The sequence below is a fragment of the Rhineura floridana genome, chromosome 4 (assembly GCF_030035675.1).
Source record: "Rhineura floridana isolate rRhiFlo1 chromosome 4, rRhiFlo1.hap2, whole genome shotgun sequence".
In the NCBI taxonomy this organism is placed as follows: Eukaryota; Metazoa; Chordata; class Lepidosauria; order Squamata; family Rhineuridae; genus Rhineura; species Rhineura floridana.
In genome coordinates, this window is record NC_084483.1 from 61,852,949 (window position 1) to 61,871,995 (window position 19,047).

The 19,047-nt window shown below is 39.7% G+C and overlaps 1 protein-coding gene across 6 annotated transcripts in view; it reads right to left on the reverse strand.

Moving 5' to 3' along the window:
* COL12A1 (collagen type XII alpha 1 chain) overlaps window positions 1-19,047 on the reverse strand; it is a 170,632-nt gene that overhangs the window by 141,009 nt on the left and 10,576 nt on the right. For 5 of the 6 annotated variants that reach the window (XM_061623145.1, XM_061623139.1, XM_061623143.1 and 2 more), the window contains exons 3-9: window positions 12,132-12,248; window positions 8,111-8,254; window positions 5,025-5,084; window positions 3,642-3,905; window positions 2,132-2,296; window positions 1,049-1,222; window positions 645-935 (exon numbers count right to left, since the gene is read on the reverse strand). The exons of the other annotated variant lie outside the window; for it this stretch is intronic. In XM_061623145.1, the coding sequence (XP_061479129.1) occupies window positions 645-935; window positions 1,049-1,222; window positions 2,132-2,296; window positions 3,642-3,905; window positions 5,025-5,084; window positions 8,111-8,254; window positions 12,132-12,248 (1,215 nt within the window). The remainder of the gene's footprint in view (window positions 1-644; window positions 936-1,048; window positions 1,223-2,131; window positions 2,297-3,641; window positions 3,906-5,024; window positions 5,085-8,110; window positions 8,255-12,131; window positions 12,249-19,047) is intronic. 6 annotated transcript variants of the gene reach the window in all.

The following is a 19,047-nucleotide window of genomic DNA, read 5'->3' on the forward strand; positions in this document are numbered from 1 at the left end:
ACCATCTAATCAGGAGGTTCGTTCTGCACAATATAGGAAATGGACCTTTAGTGTGGCAGCACCTACCCTGTGGAATTCCCTCACTTTGAATATTAGGCAGGCACCGTCTCTGCTATCTTTTCAGCGCCTTTTGAAGACTTTTCTTTTTCAACAAGCCTTTTAAGTTGAGAGCTATCCCAGTCTGTGTCTGTGTCAGATTTGTTTAATATGTTTTTAATAATGTTCTTAACCCTTTTCTAAAAGTTTTTTAAATGTTTTCAACACTGTTTTGTCTTAATGTATTTTAAAATTTGTTTTTATGATGTTTTAAAGTGTTTTTAGTGCCTTGTTTCCCACCCTGGGCTCCTGCTGGGAGGAAGGGCGGGATACAAATTAAATAAATAATAATAATATGTATAGGATATGAGCCCATGTCCTCAATTTCTTCCTTTCTTTGTATCTAAATATTTTGGAGAAATCAATAGAAACATTTTTGTGCCCCGTAATGCCAGACCCCAATGCTTTTCTGTTATCTAAAAGACACAGCTAAAAAAGAAAGAAAATTATGGATTTATCTTTTATATCTTTAACTGTCTTTTTCCAGGAACATTTTTCCTTTATTCAATTCAAACATCCACATACAGTTTTACTAGCCAATAACTTACCCACTTGAACTTTTATTGGCTGTGTTTTTTCCATAATAGTCACTGGCTCACTAGGAGTCAGCCCTTTCATTGCATACACATTAATTTGGTATTCTGTGTCTGGTGAAAGATCTTTTACATTAAAAGCAGTAGTTTGAGGTCCTACACTCAACGAATATTGTTTGGCACCAGCTATCATTGGAATGAGGTCCACCTTGTAGCCAGTTATTTCACTAGGAGATGGATACCAAGTGATTCTAATGGATCTTGATGAGATTTGTGTAGCTACAAGGTTTGAGGCAGGCTCTATAGCTGAAAAGATTAAAAACAAAAAATCAGTTATAAACATGTTTTTCAAGAGCAAGGAGTGCTTGATTACCTACACAAATAGTCTAGTTACTGTGAAACTTGAAAAGATTTCTCACCTTCTTCTCCACTGACCAGTTCACCCAATTGTTCATCAACTCCTGAGCACACCTGTGAGGCAATTTCATTCTGTATATCCACAATGCCGTCAAAGTTGGCCACATTAAAAACATGCTTAAGTGAGGGCTGAGACGCTATTAACTTCAATTCTTTGGCATCAGCAGCTTTGATTCCTTAAAAAAAATAACAATATGTGAACACGATGCTCAAGGATACACATGTTGCAGATTGCATTGTACCTATCCAGGACCCAAGATAATCAGCTGAGACCCTCCTTCATGTGTCCTGCACAATATGAGATGTGGAGGATGGAGACAAGGGAGAGCACCTTTCCAGCAGTGGCTCCCACTCCTGGTTGTGCAACTACCTCCCTAGAGAGGTTTACCTGGTGGCTTCTTTGATATCCTTTCACTGCTAGGAAAATACCTTTTTAATTTTTCTAGGTCTTTTCACATCATTTTAATATTGTTATAAAATATTTGTATTGATATTTTAAGCTCTGCTGTCCACAGTAGCTTAGAAGGAGGTTTTAGCTCTACAAAGCTGGGTTTTTTTTGTCTCAGTTGTCAGTAGATTACATAACAGTAGTTGAAAATATGTTATTCTCTGCTCTTGCTTAGGTATGTGGGTGGGTGGGTATGAAAGTGGGGATGGGGAGATTGTGCGCCTGTGTCTTTCTGTGTAAGTGAGGGGAAAGGATGTGTGTGTCTGTATGCATGAGTGGGAGAGGGTAGAAGTGAAACAGAACAAGGGGATGCCACCTCTACTAGGTCCAGCCCTGCCCACTGACATGGCGCCCCCAATTAACCACCCACTGCTGCATGTGGTGCAAAATGGTTGTCTACTCCTCACTTAGACAAAGACAAACTCCCTAGAGAAGACACACATAAAAGTTATTTGGGTGACTATAATACAACATTCTAACAAAGTTTGGGACTACTGGTTATCTGTCTAAATGTTGGCAATGGACTAGAGAAATAAATCTAATCAAAAGTAACTTGCACTGGGGAGGAGAGTTGGATTTCTATAGCAAGCACAATTGTTCCCCCTGAAAACAAATGCTGCAAAAAAAGTTAACATACCCAAGGAAAACACTTCAACTCCTATGCTCTGAAGTTCTCTTGCAGGAATTTCTACTTCATCTTGAGATTTTCCATCTGTAATTATGATTGCCACTTTGGGAAAGCCTTTTCTTGCTCCAGAAGATTCAGTGAACGTATTCTTAATCAGATAATCTATAGCTTCGCCTAAAATTTACAAAATGGATTGTGATTTTCTAATCCATGACACTGCATTTTGCCATTTATAATACAGTGGCCACTGCATTTTTTAAAAGTGAAACTAAGCTGATTCAGGAAACACCATGAACTTGAGTTGGGAGGGAGTATAGGGGGAAGAGTAGGGAGGGGTAGAAGGGTAGGAGAATCTTTCATTTGGGTGGACAAATCTGGACTTCAATCACAGTGATTATTTCCACAGCACACTCCAGTCACAGTGACTTGAGGGAGGGATATTGTCATCCTTCCCAATCACTTTCTGTTTTCTTACAAAATTTAAAATCAATACTTCAATCAATTTGTTTTCATTCTGCTGGGTTTTTTCCACACACATACACACATCCCAGTTTATGGTCATCCCACTTTCCATTTTTCCAGTTAAGTTGTAAATCTTTTGGTGTGGTTTATTCATTCATTGTTAGTCTATTCACTTTCTGTTATCCAACAAGAAACTCCTATTTTATTTGTTTTTCATTTGGATTGTTTACTCTTATTTTTCCTTAGGTTTATGCAAATGTCTCTTGAGGTCCCCACCCCCAAGGTTATATCTGTGTATTTATTTGTTGCTTTTTATTCCTTTCCGATTGTTTTTTCTCCTGGTCTTAGTTTGCTTGTTCAAAGTTTTATCCTTCTTTGTTCAGTTTTAGAGTACCTGTGATTTCATTTCCTTGAATTCTTGCTGTCCAATAGTATTCATATTTTTACTAAAGTTGTCTCCCCTCCCCTCTCCACTCTGCTAATAAGCCTGCTTGTTCCTTAAGTAAGCTCCCAGTAGTCTCATTCCCATCCATTTCAATCTGATTGCTCACAAAACCCTAAGGAATACGAAATTATTTCTATTTTACCCACACCAAAATGATGAAGTCTCCCTTTGTTGAAGAACTACTGCACCTATTATTCTGAACACTGTCAGGCTTCATCCCCACAGATGGGGCAATCATGGCTGCAAATTTAATCCACTTCTAGCAGAAATAAAAAGTTAGACACTTTTTAAAATAATAAAATAAATTTTAAAGGTTTCCTGCACACACAAAAAACCTGGATGGGTCTGCCTGACAGACTCTGGAGGGGTTACTTTGGATGCAAATTTATCAATTTTTGTGAAAAGGGAAATATAGCAGTTTCTAGATTCTTCGTTATAGTCAATGAGAGGGAATCTGAGCTTCATTTTTAACAGATCTGATTCAGAACCAAACAACAACTCAAATTGGAGGATCCAAAGCAGATCAGGTTGCTTCCCAACACTACAGATACAAGATGAATCTTGTGGCTGGTCCACACTCCTATTTTCTACATTATTAATAAAAAGCCATACCTGTCATTGTGTTGCCTCCTTTGTATGGTATTCTTTGTATTGCCTCAATGAGATCTCTCTTATTCAAATACTGATTTAAGTTGAACTCAGTCCTTGTATCAGAACTGTATTGAACTACTCCAACTCTTGTCTTGTCTTCTCCAATATCAAAAGCCGATACAAGGGTAATAATGAAGTCCAATATATATTTAAAATTATTTCTGCCCACACTCCAAGAACCATCCACAAGAAAAATTAGATCTGTAACAGCACTAAGGGAACACCCTGAAATATAATGTTTACCAAATTAATAATCATTTATATAAACCCACACAAATAACACAACATATAGGCTAGAATCCAGAGTAGCTTTTCAACAAAAGGGTGGGCAATGCTCATAAAGAAAGCAATTTTCACTGCCTCCTGTGCCACCTTCCATGCTGTTCTGGAGGGGCAGATTTTCAATAGGAGGAATCAGCAATTATAGTCTTCCCTCTCCTTCCATGAGCAGGAGGTTCCATGAGTGAAACTCCACCCACAGGATCTCTGGATACAACCTGTAACATATATAAGGTATCTTACTACACAGACAAGATATGACTAAAGGTAATTGATTTGTTGGCACTTCACAGTTAGAATCAAGTCCTTGTTCATTTATAGGTACTTTAACAGGGTCCTCTGAACCAAAATTAAAATGGTTGTAAAGCTTGCTGAATAAAGCAAAGGCAGGTAGCTCATCAGGTTGAACTCATTTTTGTTTATAGTTGGAGAAAGGCAGATCAAAAAAGGAAGAGAGAAGAATGAGCATGTTTTAAGGTTTCTAGAGGGTGGGAAACAAAAGCTAGCCGCCCAAAAAAGAGTTGGCCTTCTTGGCTACCAGACCTAGCAGTCAACACAAGGAGTGATACACGCACGTGTCTGTAATACAGTGATAGGGACAGGGGGAGGGTGGGACAGAACACTCCTTGTCCAGCAGAAATACATGATGAGAAAAGAGCACAAAACCACTAGAGGTTGGTGCTCATTAGGATTGATGGGATGGAAGGCAGGGAGGCCAACAGTAGATGGAGCCAGAGTAAATGAGAGGTGGAACCTACTCATTCTGCTTTTGTCTCAGTTCTCCACACTTTTGAGTTCTACAAAGGCAACACTGAGACTAAGAAATAGTGGGCTAACAGCCAGTACACTCCCTGGATTGGTTGTAAGTAAGGCAGGCAACTGAGGGCTGCCTAAAGACAGACTGATCTTGGTGGGGCAGTGCCACACTTGCCCTAATGGACCAGCCTCCACAGCAGGAAACAGTTTGCACAGCTCTCTACATAAATGTCTGTGGTGACTTAGAAAGGAATGACTTCCACTCTTAACATCCTTTTAACTGATTTTAAAAATTGCAAAATTACTTACTTTGCACCTGAACTTCTTCAATTTTCTTTTCCCCTATTGTCACTAAACCACCTGTTTGAACTGAAACAACAACAAAAAAAACATAGGATCAGGAAGTATCCCTTATCAGAATCTAAGGATGGATTTTATGACTGCTTTTTCCCCACTACAGAGTGACACCTACAATCCCCTTGTGGTGGGAGGTGAGCTTGTAAACAGGGCCAAAATACATAATAATAATACCACTACTAATAGGTTGGAGTTCTCCAGCAATTCACATCCAGTTATTCTCCCTCAAATTCAGAATTGATGGGCACAGGACTTCCCAGGAGGATCGCTCCGCTTGTGCTTGCCTCTAGGACGAGCTCTCGTCTCAGAGGAAGCTTTTTCAGTTTTTAAAACCAGTCAGAAGGTTTTTTTTGACTGGGAAAATTTTCTCCCAGGCAAGGGAGAAACGTAGAGATTATCCACAGAAGTTCCATGGTGTTTGTTGGGGGCTGGAATTCATCAGGATCATCTACGAATGAAGGTCTAGCCAGCAAGACGGAGCTAGGGATTACAACAAGCTCAAACTGATTAAGCGAGACTGTTTTTTTTCTTCAAAGAAAAACGTTCTAACAGGCAAGCATTCTTCTGTCTATTATTATCTAGCTTAAATCGTTATAGCAAAAGAGATTTGTCAAGGAATTAGCCACAAGAATTCCTGGGTGAGTTATAACTTTCTCTTCTACACTCGGAACTAGGAGGAAGAAAATCGAAAAAACCTATCTTTGTTTTTATTGCAAAAAGCTGGCATGGAATTGGGCATTATAAAGATATAAACAGATGAGGGGCATCTGATTTGAAGAGAGAAAATTTGATTTATTTGATATTTGAATTTTATATGTCTGGGACTATTTTTTCTGGTCTACTTCTTTTTAACGAATCTGCTTATTCTTTATGCCACTAATTATTTGGATGCTGTGAACTAAACTTGTTTTGCACTTTTGGACACATAAGAGATAAGGCAGTTTGTGCTGTCTAGAGGACTGATGTCATCAGGTTTGGAAGATTAACTCCTTTGTGACTGGAAAAAGAAATAAACTGTTCTTTGCTTGGGAATAGTGGCTATAATTGGAAATTGAAGGTGTTTTGTTCTTTGGGTTTTAAGAATGACAATCAAGAAGGTGGCTGAGACCATGGATGTACAGGAAGGGATTTCCTCTCTAGATATGTTTCAGAAAATAATGAATGAGATTAAGCTAATCAAACAAGAGATGAGACAGAGCAGACAAGAGATGAAAATTGAATTTGGCAGAATGAGACAGGAGCTGACAGAAATAGAGGATTCTACGAGAATGGAGGTAGATGGGACCAAAGATATAACTGGACAAATAAAAGGAGATGAAAGAAAAATTAAAGGGAAGGTTCAAGCCCTGGAGATTGGAATAGAATTATTAAATATGGACTTGGAAAAAGATTTGGATTTTATGGCTGTGATGGATCCTGGAGACAAATATTACTGTTTGGAACTCAGCGCTGTCCCTGAAGGAATTGGTGAAGAGATTGGAGATAAAGATATCATCAGTTCGAAAAAATTCCTGGACTGGAAGTATTTGATGGAACTTGAAATGGAGAAAGTTTACAGAATTAATTCCAGATTTGTGACAATGGAAAAACTTTCAAGAGATGTGCTAGTGCATTCTGTAAAAAAGAGGAACAGAGATGCGGCTTTGCAACAATATCTCAGTGATACGTTCGGAATTGATGGCAAGGAAATATTTATGATGAAGGAAATTCCTATCAGACTCTTATTATATGACTACGACAGCAAGATTATTGGGTGCGCAAAGATGGAAGATGGACGATGGAATCAACACGGATAATGGAAGAAGAGCTATTGAAATTACTGGATTTAGTAGACTTGAAGAGATGGATTAATTGACATGCCTATTTAGAGAAAAATTGATGGATATATATCTCAAGGATTGGAAGCTTCTCTTTGACTTTTTGTTGAAAGAATAAAATGATATGATGTTAATGTGATTTGATACCAATTAAGATAACCACTGGAGGAAGGTGATTTTATAATCTATTAAGAGACAGGTTTGTTATATATTATAGACTTATAGCTGATCTATGATAAATCGGAAGTCAATAGTTTTTATTGTATTAGTTATTAATTTGTTCTTTTTCTCTTTGTTTTTTGAAAATTTGAATAAAAATTAATGTTAAAAAAAAGAATTGATGGGCACAGAGTTATTACAAAAGTCAGCATGTGGAGAAAGCCTTACAAAGTCATAGCATGGGTGGATTCAGACAACATACTGATACATGTGGATTTATAGTGTTATGAGTTTGGGGGGTGTTGGAATGGATGATCCCTGTGGGTCCCCTTCCAGCCTCTCATTTGGAGACTTGCACCTGGGGGGAAAGAAACTCGCTCTGCTGGTCAGATGAGTCTCTCCTTTGTTAAACAAATAGAGTGGCCTGGTAGGATGATGGGATTATTGGTTGCCCAGCAACTGGTGAAAGGGCCAGGAAGACCCTTTTTGTCACTGAAACTCTTCAGGAGAGCACACACCCCCTGGAGCCCAGGAGAGGCTTGTAGTTTTAGCTAGATATTGGACTGCTGATGCCTTGAACCCCCTCCATCTTAAGCTCAGGTTGGAATGTGTGTAAATAAATAAACCATATTTCATAAAGACGCCACAGTCTCCGCTGACCTTCTTCCCAAAGGAAACCAAACCCTGGATGAGTGCAGGGACCCCGGAAATCTCACCGCTCAGAGATTGGGGAGGCGCACAACAATATACTCCATTTACTTAATAACCTCATTGCAAGTAACAATTTTCTTACATGCCTTCAGGTTTTTGAAAGATTATAAATAGAAAAGAAAACCTGTGGTGGATGCTAAATGGGAGAATGGTGTTCATCACATGGCAAAATCCTGGGTTTTTTTCACCCACTTAAGCTTATATTTAATCTTTATTGATACAATGAAAAAAAACTGCGGTCAAACGCAAATGGTAAAAACAAGAATCCTATGAAGACTTCACATGAATTTGGTGCTGCCTCTGTGACTATCTCCATCCCAAATTAAATCTAGATTAAATATGCAAACTTACTTGTAAGTTGTCCAGAGACAGATATACTCTCTTCTGTGTCATCATATGAACTTATTGTTACAACATATTCAGTATCAGGTATAAGATCTGTTAATAATGTTTGGGTAGCACTCTGTGCTAGGGTAAATTCTCTAGTAGCTCCATCTGCAATTCAACATATGTAGAACAGTTTCATAAATATCTCATCGTAGCAAATTATCATTCAAAACAGTAAAAAGGAACTTTTGTCTCTATACCATGAAAGAAATGTGGGAACTTCATGCTCATTTCTTTTCCTGAAATAGGTATAGCAATATGTTCATGGTACACTAAACACCATCCAGCAGCAAGAAACGGAATTACTCTGATACCAGCATGTGACTGTGCAGGCAGAGCTGTCATGGCCCTTCTGTCTACAGAGGGACTAGGCAGCCTAGAGCTAAACAGCTGTGCTAAGGGGGATTGAGATAACCTTAAAGTCAATGAATAGCTTGTTTAGAATTAAACTGCAAAAGTAGTGCCTATAGACACTGAGATGAATCCAGAGTTAAGCATGTGTAGAGGGGAGAGGGGAAGGTGCCCAAAAAATGGTTCTGTGAACAGGAGATAACACTGGTAGAAAGTGCATCTACCCAATTCCCTTTACTCCTCAGTCACCCCATGCCACACCAAAGTCTCCCGGCCCTAAATGAAACATTGGGAGGCACTGCCATGGAGGAAGTGGGGAAGTCAACTTCCACTAGTGACCTTACATGCCCCTAATTCTGGATCCTGGTGCCATTGATCTAGAACCTTATAATGAATTGTCTTGGTCACAGAGAGTGAGAGAGAACTTAATAATAATAATAAATTTAATAAATTTAATTTCTGTGTCGCCTATCTGGCCAATGGCCACTCTAGGCGACGTACAAAATCGTTAAAACACAATATGATAAAATACAGTAATACAATATAAAAACAGTATAAAAGCAATACAGCTGGAACAACAATATTAAAACAGGGCAGGAGGCATTTCAGTCATGGCAATTAACCCTCCGCGGAGATCCCGAAGGCCTGTTGAAAGAGCCAGGTCTTTAAGGCTTTCCGAAATACATTTAGGGAAGAGGCGTGCCGGAGATCTTGTGGGAGGGAGTTCCAGAGGGTGGGGGCCGCCACTGAGAATGCCCTCTCTCTAGTACCCGCCAATCTAGCTGTTTTAGTTGGCGGGATTAAGAGAAGGCCCTGTGTGGCCGATCTTGTCGGGCGGCATAATTGGTGGCGTTGAAGGCGCTCCGTAAGATAAACTGGGCCAAAACCGTTTAGGGATTTAAAGGTTAATACCAACACCTTGAATTGGGCCCGGAAAACAACTGGAAGCCAGTGTAGATCGAACAACACTGGTGTGATGTGATCCCGGCGGCGACTGTTCGTAAGTAGTCGAGCCGCCGCATTTTGTACAAGTTGTAATTTCCGGACCGTTTTCAAGGGTAACCCCACGTAGAGCGCATTACAGTAATCCAAACGAGAGGTGACCAGGGCGTGTACTACCAGTGGGAGCTGATGAACAGGAAGGTAGGGTTGCAGCCTTCGTATGAGGTGTAGTTGATATCAGGCTGCCCGGCTCACTGCCGAAATCTGAGCCTCCATGGACAGCCTGGAATCAAGTACAACCCCAAGTCTGCGGACCTGGTCCTTCAGGGGTAGACTCACCCCACTGAACTTCAAGTCAACATCTCCCAACCTCCTTTTGTCCCCCATGAGCAGCACCTCGGTCTTATCAGGGTTTAGCTTCAGCTTGTTCCTTCCCATCCATCCACTCACGGATTCCAGGCACTTGGACAAGGTCTCCACAGCCAACTCTGGCGAAGATTTAAACGAGAGATAGAGCTGAGTGTCATCCGCATATTGGTGACACTGCAGCCCAAATCTCCTAATGATTGTCCCCAGCGGCTTCATATAAATGTTAAATAGCATGGGAGAGAGGATAGAACCCTGTGGCACACCACAATTGAGAGGCCAAGGGTCTGAAACCTCCTCCCCCAATGCTACCTGTTGGTACCTGTCGGAGACAAAGGAACGGAACCACTGTAATACAGTGCCTCCAATTCCCAATCCCTCCAGGCGAAGTAAAAGGATACTGTGGTCAACAGTATCAAAAGCCGCTGAGAGATCGAGGAGGACAAGAAAGGTGAATTCTCCCCTATCTAATGCCCTCCTCAAATCATCTACCAGAGCGACCAAGGCTGTTTCAGTTCCGTGACCAGTCCTGAAACCCGATTGGTATGGATCCAAGTAATCCGTTTCATCCAAGTGTGCTGACAACTGGTTGGCCACCACTCGCTCAATGACCTTGCCCAAAAATGGTAGGTTCGAAATTGGGCGGAAGTTATTGAAAACTTGGGGATCCAAGGAGGGCTTCTTTAGGATGGGCTTTACAATTGCCTCCTTGAAGGCTGATGGCATCACACCCTCTTTCAAGGATGCGTTTACCACCGCTTTGATCCCCTCGCCCAATTTCTCTCTGCAGCTCATAAGGAGGCACGAAGGGCAAGGATCAGTAAGGCAAGTGGTAGGCTTCACAGACGAAAGCACCTTGTCCACTTCCTCAGAAGGGAGAAGCTGAAACCGATCCCAACTTACCGGCATGCAACTGGCCAACTCTGGTTCATCCACTGTATCCACGGCGCACGGGATCGAGCTCCGTAAGTGTTCGATTTTATCAGCGAAGTGCTTTGCTAATAAGTCACAGGAGGCCTTTGACTGTTCCAAGGGTTCCTGAGCAACTGGACCGACCAGGCTTCGGACCACCTGGAACAGCCTCCTGGGACAGCACTCCACAGACGCAATAGAGGCAGCAAAGAAAGCCTTCTTTCCTGCCTTTATTGCCACTTGGTAGGCAGCTACTGCTGCTCTAACCTGTGTCCGGACATCTTCGGAGCGGGATTTCCGCCACCGGCGTTCTAGTCGTCTCACCTCGTGTCTCAGACTACGCAACCGTGGTGTATACCATGGTGCTAGCTGAGTTCTATTCAGGGGGAGAGGACGTTTCGGAGCCACCCGGTCTAATGCCCTGGTGATCCCCTCATTCCACTCCTTCACCAGGGTTTCGACCGGGCGACCTTCAGAAGGTTCCAATTCCCCTAGCGCAGTCAGGAATCCATCCGGATCCATCAGGCGCCTGGGGCGGACCATTCCTTCACCCCTGCAGAGGGGGCATGGCAACGAGAAGTCCATATTTACCAGGTAGTGATCTGACCATGACACAGGAGTGGCATAAACCACTCCCAACTTCAGACCACTTCTCTCCTCTCCCAGGACAAACACAAGGTCGAGAGCATGGCCGGCTACATGGGTGGGCCCAATATTACTTAGGTGCAGTTCCCAGGAAGCCATGGTTTCCAGGAAATCCCAGGAAACTTGTAGCTTGTATGCGTGATTTCTTTTTTGTATTCATCATACTTAGAAAGAAAATGAACTATGCAAGATTAACAAACACCTGCTTATACTAGCAGCTAAAAAATGCATTGCATCTGACCATTTTGGTGTTGCTTAGGCATAGGCATGAGGAGTAGCAGCTAGAACTTGGGAATTATTCTTATGCAGGGAAAGCAAGATAATACATAATGAATTGGTTCACACATCACAAACCATAGTGGAATTAGACTGTGATTTAAAGGTGAACATGCAGTGTGCTAGTGCACTCTACTGAAACTGTGGATGCTTCACTCCTTCCCCGATCCTGCTGCTGCCACACTGCTGGATAGTAAGCCATGGTCTGGCTTAGTGTTACATCTAATCAAACCACAAGCTATAGCTAAGCTTTGTTATTGGTTTACTGCTTGTAGTTTGTTTCAGCCTCACGCCATCAAATGTTCCACAAATGGTCAGTGGATCCATGCTGAACGTGGTTACCAGAGATCATTTTAAAAAAATTAAATATGTCCCTGGTATCTATTTTCATATTGTATTTGGACATACCAAAAAAAAGAGCTACGAAAAGTGAATGCAATTAAACAAGACTGCATTATTTTGGGTTTTGGTTTATTAGAACACTAAACCTTACCAGCTGCAGGGGTCACCGTTATCCTGTAACCTTCTATTGCATCAGATGGCCTTGTCCATGACATTTGAACAGTATTTTCATCTACAATGTGAAAATTCAAGTCTGACGGCGGATTAACTGCAAAAGATTTATACCAAACAATAGTATATTTAAATGTTGAACAAATTAATATCTTATTAATTTTTAAAAATATGTTAAGCAAAGCTTGCTAAAATATGTCTTTGCATAAATTTGTTTCCAACACATATGAAGATATGCTGTTGGCAAAGGAAGGATACAAGCTGATGAAATATGACAAAACACATCAAAGAGAATACGCATTACAGAGGACAGCACAGAACATTTATTTCTTGAATTGCCAAGTCATTCAAGAATGGCCAGCAAAATCAAGCACAATAGAAAACACATTTGGATACATGTACAATGAGTTCACAGATAATAACCACATATGCAAACATTTCACATAACAATTAAAAGAATGTTTTTAACATGCTGGGTGCAATTCGTAAAAGCATGCCAAATCACAACCTGCTTACAACATCACAAAATCATCTGACAATGACACAATATCCCTTTCAAGAAGACATCAAAGAATTGATCAGTCTTTTTAAAGACTGTCTCTGCACATTTGAATCTTTTTTTATAGAATAAGTTTGGCAGAGAAAAAAGAGAAATGCGTACTTTGAAAATGCAATAAAGATTTGAGTGGTTCAGTGCTCAATTTATATCACATGTAATGAATATATTTATTCTTGGAGTTTAACCCCTTAGTTCCAAGAAGCCACCCAAGTGGCTTATCTTGTATATGACTATACATAAAATTGGGAATGAAGGGGTTAACACATTATAAATTATTTTTATCACATTTAAACTACTATATGTAACTTTAAAAAAAAGTCTTCTAGCTGTTTACACCATTTTGCTATACTATTCCTGAGGTGTAAACTTTTATATATTTTTATCATGTTCCCTTTGCAGCAGGTGTACCCATACTAAGCAATGGCATTTTAACACAAAATGCCAGTATGGTGTTTACACAACAATGGTTAATTATGGAAAGACAACATCAAGGTATATTTATAGACATTTATTTATAGAATGTATGGGGAAGGGACAAGGAAGAGGGCACCAATGATCCAAACAAATGACTGCAAATAAACTTGTAGGAGCTAATGAGACGATGAACGGGACAGTACAGAAAGGAATAGTTTACATATGCTATCTTGCAGCATCATGCATGTATGTATATGAAAAGTCAATTTTATTATTTTTGTTTAGCTTCCCACAATGGACGAAAGCTTCCATGTACAAGGATCATTACACAAAGACGTTTCATAATAATATTTTATAATGATATTCTCAGGTTAAGCTATTCATGCTGAGTCATGCAGTATTTTGCTGATTCACTGTCAGTGCATGGTAGGTATACTATAAATAACTATTTAAACAGGTCTAACAAAGGCAAATGAAATTCAGCCATACTTTCCTTAATATTTCAGATTGTTTGGCGAGCATTGTAGATGAGCCATATCTTGCGGTTTTCTTGGAAGATGTCCATCTTTGCTTAATTTAGTATTTTTTTAAAAAAATACCTCTTACTTAAGAGTGGACCTCTGAGCAATTAATAACAAAATATTAACTACTCCCAGTGAGATAATTCACTGATTCTCTATAGCAATGTAGTTCCATTGACTACAAACACAGTGCATCAGTATACACTACAATTCGCTGCTAAAAATGTATATTAAAATTTGATAAAACTGTATATGGTAAACTTGAGATCTTGAATAAATATTACATTTCTTTTAATGTATGGTCATTTCCAATGAAAATAGGATAATATGGCTTTGTGCTGTGGCTACAATAGATACAGTAGTACTAGAACACATGTTATTTTTTCCTATTGTCCATACACAGGCAGTGAGATTAGAATATTAATCAGCATGCACAATTGATCCTTCATTCTATGTAAGGCAGTCACACTTCTGCAGTCAACATTTGAGCATATATACATATATATATATATATAGTACTAAAATCATGCAATAGATGTTAATAGTAGAATACATTAACATTTTAAAGAATACCATTATAAAATATTGTTTCCAAAGCAATGGCTCAGGACAAATTTAATGCAAAGGCAGAGACAACTGACCTGAGCATGCTCTTTTTAAAAATAATAATAATCAGTACATGGGAAAAAATAGCACCACCAACCTTGAAGATAAATTGACCTGAAGCAGCAGAGGCCTTAGGCTGTAACTGCTGAAGGACAGCAGCAGCCCACCTTGATGATATCCAAATGACCGGATTCCAGATAAACTGAAAAAACTAACTGTGGGGAAAAGTCTTTAGCATTTTAAAGGATTGTAATTTGCTTTATGAAGACCCAGATGTGGCACTTGGCATCTTTAAGAAAATATAGTTCGAATGTAACGCTCATATAAGATTATCTGGTTATCTGCACCAAATTCAACAGCACAAGCACTATTTATTTCTATAAGAGTCAATAGAAAATGTACTGGAGGCCAGTAATTGGGACTTGATGCATGACTGGCCACAGTAAACAACCTGATCATACATGTGTTTATTCCAAAGAAAATCCAAGTTCAATAACCAAGTTCAATAGCACTTGCTTCCAAGTTAAAGACTGATAGGAATGCAACCTATACTTCTGCAATTTACACAAAGAACAAACTGTTTTTGACTTCAGACTTGCCAATGAATCTAGTACCTACTAGTTTCTCATAAAAGGATAGTTTTGTAGCCTCTGGCCAGATTCAAAGAACCATGCAACTATTTCTGTGCAGCCAAAAAGGCTTTAGAGTTTGTATTTCTCAAACAGCATTCCCCTATGCATCATATAGCAAGCCACTTTTGTAACACAGGGGTGTTTCTAAAGCAGTTTCTGATATGGCATAGGTGGTCTGCTTTTGTTTTTCTGAAGCCTAATAGACATGCACAAGCTCTTCATCATGCATAAATAAATTTTTTGGATCCCAACCTATCTTTTAATCTCAGTAACATGGACTATTAATGAAAGCAGGGTTCAAAATATTGAAAGAAAATAAAAGTTATACTAATAAAACATTACCCCCTAGGCCAATTTAGATTATGCGTTTCTCATTGTGATGAGTCTTCTGAGCCCTTCCTGAGTGTGTGACTGTTTGTACTCAGATATCTATACAAGACTTTAAAATATGTTGAAAGAGCCCACAATGCAATCCTATGCAAGTTAATCCTACAGAGTTCAATGAGACTTATTCCCAAGTGTGTATAGGATTGCAGTTTCAGTCCCCTCACAAATTATCCTATACCACTGAAGGTATTGTGGTTCAAGCTAAGAACAGGGATGTGAATTATATTATTTCCCCAATATTTCTCCCACCAAAATAAAGATAAGCAATCGATAGTCTCTATATATTGAATTTACACAACTGTTTGCACTATAAACATATGCTGACTAGTTAAGATGAGGAATACAATATAATTTTGGGTTTCGTATCCAAGAAAAATAAATCCACAGATAGCATTTTTACAGAATTTGGTTAATAAGAAGTCCCTGTGAATATCTAATGATAGAAAAGCAATACTTAAAAGAAGGCTGGATTCAAGCTGCCAAGCACTGTTCTATGCCACAAAAGAAATGTTCTGTGGATTATGTCCATTGTTGTGTGTGTGTTCGTTTTAAACCTATTCTTTCATAATGCTGAAGTAATAAAGAAGAGGTAATTTGCCATGTATGCAGCCCACACAGCAGCACATACAGCAATTACATATTACAGGTATAGCTGCCCTTAGTAGGCTTGGCCAAGTTACTGTTTTTCAGCCTACCATACCTCACTGTTGCTCTAATAATAGCCTTACATAAAGTTACCCTGAACTTCTTAGAGTAAAAAATGAGGAACAGATCAGATGTGATGCCAGTGATCTATGCTTTCCCCCCCTTAAAACAGCCACCTCAGGGGTGTTCATTAAGCCAAGTCTGAAGGTACATGAGGCCACATCCTAGCAGAAGCTCAGAAGATCTAGATCAGGACAGGGCCTGAATGGGAAACTGCCTGGGGATAAGTTATCACCTTGGATTCCATGATGGAATACAGGCAGGATACAAATGTAAGAACATAAATACAATTTTTCTTAAAAAAAATAAAAAATATTTAATTGGGGCAGTGGTACTAAGTGATGGAAGTTAATCTTTCTCCCCATGTTATTTTCCTGAACAAAACTGCCCTGCCTTCATAGGTGCTAGGTACCTGGATATTTTTGTTCCCCAGTAGGATTAGCAGCCTACAGAGGCAGTTTTTGATCAGGAAAATGATACCGGGGAATGTGTTAAAATCTCCCTCCTCAAGCATCACTAGTCTTCTCAAAATTGCACACATACACACTGTCGGTGGCTGGTTTTATGGGGAGGGGTGAGGAATGTTCACAGTTATCCTGCTGCCTACAGCAAATCTAGTTGGCTATGAGATAAATATAAGGGACAGTCATTTCATTAGCAGATTCTAAGTACTTGAAATCCTAAATCAACATATATTCAAGTCAACGTGGTTTGGATTTTGGACTACTAATAGTCACTTTCGCTTGAAGGATGTTTTCATCCTGCATTTCATGAATGAAGACAAACGAATAAAAACTAATGAAAACTATCAGAAGAAAAAATAGCAAGATAATTGCATACAACTAAGAGCTAGATTTATTAATTATTTGATTTATTATTTGATTTATATCCCGCCCTTCCAGCAGGAGCTCAGAGTGGCAGAGTCATAGCTGACAACATAGCACAATCCATGGGTAGTAGATTAAAGATGTATAATTGTAAAGAATGCAATATATTGTAAGGAATCCTGTAAACAAAAAGAATAAAAAGAGAAGTAAGAACAAACAAAGCAGAACATGAAGAAAAAATCCAGTTAAGCCAGGGATTGTAGGTGGAAATCTTTTGGGAAAGCTACCAAGTTTTTCTTCCCAGTATCTGAGGGAAGAACTAACTAAAAAAGGGTATGTGGTACTAAGATATTTTGACAATATATTTTGCAAGTAAAATGAAAGTGAAGAAAAGAGGATAGTTCAGCAGAAATGAGGAGCTTTTCAAGTCACTAGACAGAATTTCTTCCCTATAATACTCAAAAGACTATATATTTTGAATAATAAATACCAGTGCTAAGTTTAAGTTCTATTGTATGAATACCTCCCCAGAGGGCAATGTACAAAATTTTTTCATATTTCCTAGAGAGAGAGAGTGCATGAGCAGGTGAGTGAGTGAGAGCCCATTCCTTATCAGCAGCAGACTGTGTGGTGGGCCAGAGGCACTTACCTGACCTCCTGGCAGGTGAGTCGCTGCTTCTTATCAAGAAGGAGAGGGGAAGAGGCAAAGTGGCAGGGAGGGTGGTGTGGTGCAAATACATTGGGAACAGCACCAGATTGGCTCCACCAGTGCATTTGCACCACCCTGATATCACCCTCTCCTGGTAAGCAGCAACTATTCATCTGCCAAGTGGTCAGGTAAGCGCCTCTGCCCCATCACACTGCCCTCCGCTGCTCCCGATATTCTGTAACCCCCTTCAGGTTCTCTTCTCCATACAAACAGAGTTCTATATCACAGAGTGAGCCTACACACTACGTGTATCTTCAGATATCCCCCCCCCAAAAAAAGCACAGATAGCTTGAGGGGAGGTAGAGCCATAACAGTGGGCAGTAGGCAGAGGCCCACTCTGTTCTTCTGTTTGATTATGTTCACATGGCAGATAACTGAAAGGGCTTTTCTTAGGTTTAACATCTCATTGAGAGCTGGACCGGTATCTGGGGTATACCATTACATGCTTCAGTTGAAAACTCACATGATGGAATACTCCTACATGGAGAGAGAAAATATTCCTACATATAGAAACCAAACCCTGGCAGAGGGGCCTCACTGATAGTCATCAGATTTCATGGGAATAACTCCACCCTCCTATCATCCCAAAGTGATCTGGAAAGAAGAGAGTTCATAAAAAGCTGCTGCTTCCTTCTTATGGACTTTTCTCTGGCTTTAGGAGGGGGAGAGAAATATGCTATTTAGTGCCCTTCTACCAGATCAGAACCCAATCTAGAGATCATCGTGTGTACCAAAAGGCACACAACTGCACAGAAGGATATCTTCATGCTTACCTGTAGAATCCATTGTTGGATCTATGTTGCAGGCAAGAGAAGGCAATATAATTTTAGAATGAGGGGGTAGAGGGGTGCTGAAAACATTTCAAAATCACTGCCTTATAGAAACAAGTAAACTGATCTGGGTTTGGCTGGGAGGAGTTACACCTTTTAACAAATTACAATGCTTTGGGCTTCTAGGAGGTACTGTATATCTGAACAAGCTTCTATCAGTTTTAAACTCATTAACAATCATAGTTTTCCCTAAAGAACTACAGCTTCTAGGTTTCCTTGGGGGGGAAATTGCTTTTAAACCAGTGTAAGACTATAGCAGGCAAAAATTCAAATGTCAGTGTTGTTTATGGGATACCAAATGTTTGGTTTTGTTGCAATCTCTAATAAAAACAGGAGCTAGCTAGAAGCTGAAAAGTACTAATCAGATCTGAATGCAATTTTTGTTGTTTTTTTACTCAAGCCACTTGCTCTGGACCAGTCTCACTGACTTCTGTGGTCAGTAATTTAGGAATTGTAGCCTTTGGTTAGAATCAACCATTACATGTCAGATATTTGAGGCCATGTATGGTTTGGAATTTTGGTTTGGGTTTCAACACATTGAGTTAAATCACATCTTGTCCTTGAATACAGATTTCCAAAAGCTCCCAAGCAACTGAACAAGACAAATAAATGTTATCCTCATACATACTTGATGCATATCCATGAGAGTGGTGCATGCTGCTCCCAAGCTGCATAAATTCATTTTGTACTCTTGCATGCCATGACA